Raw genomic sequence first — 7,133 nt, forward strand, 5'->3', positions numbered from 1 at the left:
CCTATGCTATTTGAGGGGTACTCATCCTAAATTAAAGCTTCACAGTGATTATCTTTTCCTCTCTGTTATGTCCCTAAGGAATATAATAGGTTGAGAACTTCATAATTTTCATTTAAATTTGAAATAAGGATATATGGTGACATTTTCAAGATTGGTGTACAGAGGTTGGCTCACAAAAATGTCATGATATGGTTGAACTTGAAGAAGCTACTATGTCCACAGCTTGGTGTGTATCTGTGTGAAAATGGTCTCTGAATGAACACATTTTTCATTTATGTGCACAAGTCATTTTTGTAGGTTTTTGTTGGCAGTAGTGAACACACACACCCCCTGCCTCCTTCATGAACACTTGCGCCTATGTGGTGCATTGTGCACTGATAATAAACATCTGAATTTGGGAGCAGATGTGAATCTTGGAAGCTTTTTGTTGGCTTCCATGATGAAGAAACTAAGGTAGGCTTTCTTCAGTTCGGGAATGTTGCTGGAGACTTATTCTATCCCTGAATTGCAACTGAATTAACAGGTGCAATTAGCCCTTAGGAGCAGAGAACTGGTTCCAGCTATAAGATTCAAGTTAACTTTTCAGATGGTAATAACAGCTGGAGAAAAGAATTATAGCAACCAGCCATCTTAGCAAAAGGTCAGAACTCAGGGCCAAGAGCCCAGATACTTATTACCACTGGTCATGTGCTTAGCAGCTAGTAGGACGGAGCACTTCAACAGTTTGAGCCAACTGCAGCTTTACAAACATGACATCTGTCCCAGCCCCCAGTTGAATCCTACACACATGGTCACGCACATCCTCATCCCTTAAAAAACTTCTGTAGCGAGTACAATTAAAAAGAAAAACAATAAAAAATACAGCTCTATGATAATTATCTTTGCTGTGATTTCCCACGACATATGTTCACAATGGAATTAATCTGCAACATCTTGCCCTTATGATGTGCAGGAGCAGTACGTCTTTGTCCATGATGCCATTCTGGAAGCATGTCTTTGTGGCAACACGGCAATTCCAGTTTGTGAGTTCAGATCTGTATATTACAACATCAGCAGACTAGACCCACAGACCAATTCCAGCCAGATCAAAGATGAATTTCAGGTAATTTCCTATGTCTGTATTAGCGACCTCAGTTGGCATTTAAGGTGTGTTTAATCAATACTTTTATCTTATTTTCTGATTGCAAGAGGAAGTGTGGGCTCGATAATAATTGCTGGTATTTCACTTCCTTCCAGTCAAAACCCAATCCTAGCTACAACACATATTTTTGTTGTTAATGTCTCTAAAAAGTTTTTGGAAAAATAATTCATCCTGTCGGTCATTTAATAATTGTTATCTTTGAACATGTGCTATTCATTAGTTTTGATTGTGATTGGTTGTTCAGGGGGCATGGTGTTTTTTCTGCTCCCTGACTGACTGAAATGTCATACAAAAGTGAAAATGAGCAGCAGTCACTACACTTTCTGATACACAATTGCAGATGTACAATCATTTGTGCTAACACTGAATATGCTTATGAATTACACAGACTTTTCCACAAATACATGACAGCTGTTCAGCAACTGAGGAGCAAAGAAGAATGGCTCTACAAATATCAGCAAATTGAGTTTTTTACATTGCTAGTGCCCAAAATATTTGTAAATCTTTTTTTTTTCAGCCGAGTCTAGTGCACGGGAAAGGGAGGACTTTGAAGCAAAAGTGAGCTAGAGCTTGGCATTCATTAACTGAGAGGTTATTCCTCCCTAGCAATTAACAGAAAAGTGAAGAACCTTCTACCTGCAGGAAGTCTCCACTACAATATAGTGGCTTGCTCAGCATGAATCCACAGTTTAAGTGATAGCCACTGTATGTACCAATTGGAGTTAGATGCCTCTCTTCCTTCCCAGCTGTCAACACATTATACACAAAGCGAAAATATATTTTTTTATTGAAACATTCGCAGATAAATACCAAATTTTAGGTCCAGAGACACTGTAATTTGCATCTCAGTTGCTGGCAGTACAATTAACATATCTGCTTTTCTCCAGTGACCAATAATTTTTAAGGTGCTCCTGGGCATCTGACTTTTCAAATGAATTGGAGCCAAGTTTCCTGAAATGCTGCTGTGCTATTATAAAATGTCACTGCCATTTGTCCTTATTTTGCTGTGATTGGAGAAATACATATCTGTCTCCTGCTTCCTTGTTCTTCAAGCAGTGGAAGTCTGGCAGCTCCTGGCAAAGGAAGTTTTTTGGAAGTACATTGCTAAAGAACTTTCTTCTCTGTCTACTTGTAGAATGCTGTGTTTACAGGATTTCACTTGCACACAGCATTCGTCATTCCTAATTGCTACGTACATAATGCAGGGCATGGATGGATGGAAATAATGAGTAACCACCATCTTTATGAAGAAGATGAGGTAGCTATAGATTTATTTGTATTCATTTGGGTTCAGTTAGTATCAAAAGGACTCAGTTAGCATTAGATGGGACTTTGTTGTGCTAAAGATTATCAGTCTGTATATTCTGAAGGGGAACAAGATGCATGGGAATGTAAAAGCAAAATGATGATGAAACACACGGCTTTAAATACTGGGAGTGAAGTGTACAATTTGGAGGCTTCAGTGATGAATTGCTAATAAGCCATCTGCTAAATTGCTAGTAGGCAATTTTAATACTCCATCTACCATAGGCTGTGGTAGAGGCGTGTTCTAAGACAAAGTTGAAGGTTTTGGATTCTTGCTTGTTTTATACTGTCTAGTAGGGCTGTGCAAATCTTCAGGTGGTGATTTGTTTCAGAGGAGACTCAGCCTGATTTGGTGGCTGAATCTCCAAATCCAAATCGAATCAGGGGACCAATAAAAAGATCCGAATCAATTCAAAGCTCTCTGAATCAATTCAGAAAAGATTCAGAGCTTCAATGATTCGGGCATTCCCTGTCCGCTGCAGCAGGGAGCTGGACCCAGATCCAGAGCTGGTAAGTAGGGAGTGGGGGAGGGGAAGCTGGAGAGAGGGGGAGGAGACCATGGAGGGGACCTCTGCCAGGCCCCATCCCCTGACCCCCACTGACTCCCGCCCAATGTCCCAGCCCCACCCCCATGGCTGCCCCACCTGCCCCAGCTCCCAGACCTTTAAAAACAGCCCTACTCACCTGGTGCTGCCCAGCAGGGGGGGCGATCCTCACTGCTCCACGCTTTATGGGGGGGCTCTTTCATGAGCCCCCTGACCCCCGCCCACTCTCCCAGCCCCCGCATGGCTGTCCTGCCTGCCCCAGCTCTGGCCCTTTAAGAAAAAAGAAACAAAAAAATCCCCCAGACTCACCAGCTCCTGCAGTGGCCTTGGGGCTTAGGGGGGCTTGTGCAGAGCTCCCCACGCAGTGTGAGGCAGTGGGGGACAGCGGGGATCACCTCCCCCACCAGGCAGGAACCAGTGAGTCCTGGGGAGGGGGGGGGGTGTTGTTTTTTCTTAAAGGGCCAGGATCACCCCTCCCCCCCACTTGGCAACAACTGGTGAGTAGGGGCTTTTTTTTTCAAAGTGCTGGGAGCTGGGGTGGGCGGGGAAGCCATTGCTGGGGATGAGAGAGTGGGCAGGGGATGGGCCTGTGTGATTTAGAGATTTGGCAGCAGCCAGATCTCCGAATCAGATTCTGCTGAATCTGTTTCGAACTGTGATTCGAATCACCGAACTGAATCATTCCCCGAAATCAGTTGAGTCCGAATTTGAAGGGAATACTAGCTGCTTTGTACAGGCCTAGTACCTAGAAATGAAAATTCATTAAAGGGATGTAGAATCATGGACAATTATACAGGCCCAAGTGATCTTCATGATGTAGAGCAAGGCTGACATTCCAAATTCCAGATGAATTTGGCAGATATGAATACTTTCACATTTGTAGTTTGCTTGAAGGTCATGAGACGCATTCTGATTTTTGCTGCTTTGATACCATTGTAGCAGAAGTGGATGTGATCTGTATTAATACTTTTTATTCATCTGATCATTGTACAGGTGTTTGCTCTTTAAATCCATGAAGTTAACTCAAGGAGAGGCCATCTACATGCAAATAGGAAAAAATAGAATGGCTTCATATAATCTACTAACAGGTTAGGGGCAGCAAGAGATATTCACTTTGATGTACTACCTTCAGTGCATACTGAGCCCCCTGGATTGGTTTGTCAAGGGGGCTCTGTGTTTGTGAAGTCACGAGAAGAAAGAACATGATGAGGGTCTGAGGGGAGAGGAGTCCAGGAGAGCTGGTTGTACTTTAAAGAAGCCTTACCGAGAGGTCAAGAACAAACTATCCCGATGTGCAGGAAAACTAGCAAGTATGGCAGAAGACCAGTGTGGCTTAGCATGGAACTCTTCAGTAAACTTAGTGTTCTGCGTTTTCAGTTTTTAATTTTCAAAAAAAGAATCTGGGAATTTTTCAAGGTTTATTCTAAACATAAAAAGTGGGTTGAAATCAGAATAAAAGAAAAAAAAGAAAAGAAAAGAAATGGTTTAAAGTGGGGAAAAAATAATACATTCCCATGGTGGTATGGGAGAGAGAAAGCAAGGCTGAGACTAGGGAAGTGTTGTGTGTGTGTGTGGGGGGGGGGGGTGCAGCAGGGAGCAAAGTGGAGGGAACTGTCAGTGGGTGCAGGGTAGGGGGGTGTGGCTTTTGCTGCTACATGCACCCCAGGAAGGCTGCAGGCTGGGGGCCTGTGCCGGGCTATTCCAAGGGGGTGCATGCCCCCAGATCTGTGCACTGGATGAGAGCAGGCTGCCACTGTTGGCGCACAAATCCAGGGGTACACACCCCCTGGGAAGAGCCCGGCATAGCCCCCCAACCCACAGCCTTCCTCCAGTGCAAGTACCAGCAAGAGCCATGCCCCAGTGCCCCACACTCACTAAATTACAGTTCCTTCCTCAGCTGGTGTCAGCCATTCCTGGGGCCACTGCAGCAGGGCCTAGAATGAGTGGGAACAAGTGGGGCCCCAGAGGGGGCACAGGGCATGATGAAGCTTGTCCCCACTGCACCCCTGGTGCAGTGGCCTTGGGAGCAGCTGATGCCAGTTGCTTGCAGCTGCTGGGCTGCACCGTGCCCCAAACCCCCTGAGGCTCCATTTGGCCTTACTCACCCCAGCCCCTGGGCTGCACCATGCTGTGGTTCAGGCAGCTGGCATCAACTGCTCCTGGGACCACTGTAGCAGGGGCTGGGGTGAGTGGGAATAACTGGAGCCCCAAGGGGCATGGGGCATGGCACAGCTTGTCGCTGTTCACTCCAGCCCCTGCTGCAACGACCCCTGGAGTAGTGGATGCCAGCTGCCTGCAGCTGCTGGGCAATGCTGCACCCCGAACCCCCCAGGGCTCTGCTTGTCCCCACTCGCCCCAACCCTTCCTGCAGTAGCCCCAGGAGCAGCTGATACCACCTGCCTGCACCATGGCATGATGCAGCCCAGGGGCTGAGGGGAGTGGCACATGGCCAGATAAGGATGGGGAGGACCCGATCCCGGCACCAGCACCTCCCACCCTACCCGGGGTCAGAGCTGGGAGTCCCGCACCCTGAGCAGTGGCTCAAGCCCCACAGGCCCATGCGGAGCAGCTAGATGCAGTGCCCACCACAGGGAGTGGGGTCGAGTTCTTCTGCCTGCCTTCCCGACAGGTTTTGCAGCTCCCAGCACCTGGGGCAGGACCACAGCTGGAGCCTCTGGGGTGTAACTGGGACCTGCCCACCCCAGAATCAATTCCTATAGCCCTCCTGCCCTGCCCTGCCCTGCCCTGCCCTGCCCTGCCCTGCCCAGGGTTGGAGCCAGGAGTCCCACACCCCCAGGCAGTGGCTCCAGCCACCCTGCCCTGGCCCCGACACAGCCACCACCCTGCTCTTCATGTGCAGCTACTGTCACACATCTCCCCCCCCGCCCAGGTGTCTGGCTAGAAACCTGTGCCTCAAGTAATCAGCACTTTTAGCTTACCAGCACCCCCCAGCCATTCCTCACTCATGCTGGTTCACAGGGATTTTACTGTACCCAGTAAAAGTGAGTGAACTGAAAAACAAGTGTAAATCATTAAAACCCCATTAACTTTAATAAAAAAAAAAAGCAAGGAATTCATCAGTGAAATTGGTAAAAACTGAAAATGTGAAACACTAACTAAACTAAATTACAAAAAGGAAACTTATAAAAAGTGGAAATTTGGACAAACAAATAGGGAGGAGTATAAAAGTATTACTCAGGCATGCAGGGATGAAGTAATGAAGGCCAAAATGTAATTGGATTTGCAGTTAGCAAGGGACATGAAGGTTAAGAAGAAGGGTTTCTACAAGTATGTCAGTAACAAGAGGAAGATCAGGGAAAGTGTGGGTACCTTACTGAATGGGCGAGGCACCCTAGTGACTGAGGATGTAGAAAAGACTGAAATACTCAATGACTTCTTCACCTCAGTCTTCATATACAAGGTCAGTTCCCAGACCACTGCAGTATGGGAAAGAGGCAAGAAGCCAACAGTGCTGAAAAAATGGGTGAGGGACTATTTAGAAAATCTGGACATATACAAGTACATCGGGCTGGATGGGATGCACCAGAGGGTGCTGAGGGAGTTGGCTCATGTAATTCCAGAACTGCTGGCCATCATCTTTGAAAACTCAGGGCAATCAGGAGAGGTTCTGGATGATTGGGAAAAGGCAAATACATAGTACCCATATTTAAGAAAGGGAAAAATGAAGATCTGGGGAACTACTGGCCAGTCAGCCTCACCTCAGTCCCTGGAATAATCACGGAGTAGATTCTCAAGGAATTCATTTCTAAGTACGTGGAGGAGAAGAAGGTGCTTAGGAAGAGTCAGCATTGATTCACCAGGGGCAAGTCATGCCTGACTAACCTGATTCTCTTCTATGATGAGATTTCATAGATTTCATAGACATGAGAGCTGGAAGGGACCTCGGAAGATCATCAAGTCCAGCCACTGCCCCAGGGGCAGGAAGACAGCAGGGGTCATAGGATCCCAGCAAGATAAACATCCAATTTTCTCTTGAAGGCGTTCAAAGTAGGTGCTTGAACCACCTCTGATGGCAGGCTATTCCAGACCTTGGGGGCTCAGACAGTAAAGAAATTCTTCCTTATGTCCAGCCTGAAATGGTCTTGCAGGAGTTTATAACCATTAGACCTTGTCATCCCTTT

At 46.7% G+C, this 7,133-nt stretch overlaps 1 protein-coding gene across 1 annotated transcript in view; it reads left to right on the forward strand.

Moving 5' to 3' along the window:
* PTPRT (protein tyrosine phosphatase, receptor type T) overlaps positions 1-7,133 on the forward strand; it is a 1,137,038-nt gene that overhangs the window by 1,112,147 nt on the left and 17,758 nt on the right. Inside the window, exon 27 of the mRNA XM_019513020.1 lies at positions 953-1,102. Within this exon, the coding sequence (XP_019368565.1) occupies positions 953-1,102 (150 nt within the window). The remainder of the gene's footprint in view (positions 1-952; positions 1,103-7,133) is intronic.

The sequence above is a fragment of the Gavialis gangeticus genome, unplaced genomic scaffold, assembly GCF_001723915.1.
Source record: "Gavialis gangeticus isolate Ggan-Ray unplaced genomic scaffold, GavGan_comp1, whole genome shotgun sequence".
Classification (NCBI taxonomy): Eukaryota; Metazoa; Chordata; order Crocodylia; family Gavialidae; genus Gavialis; species Gavialis gangeticus.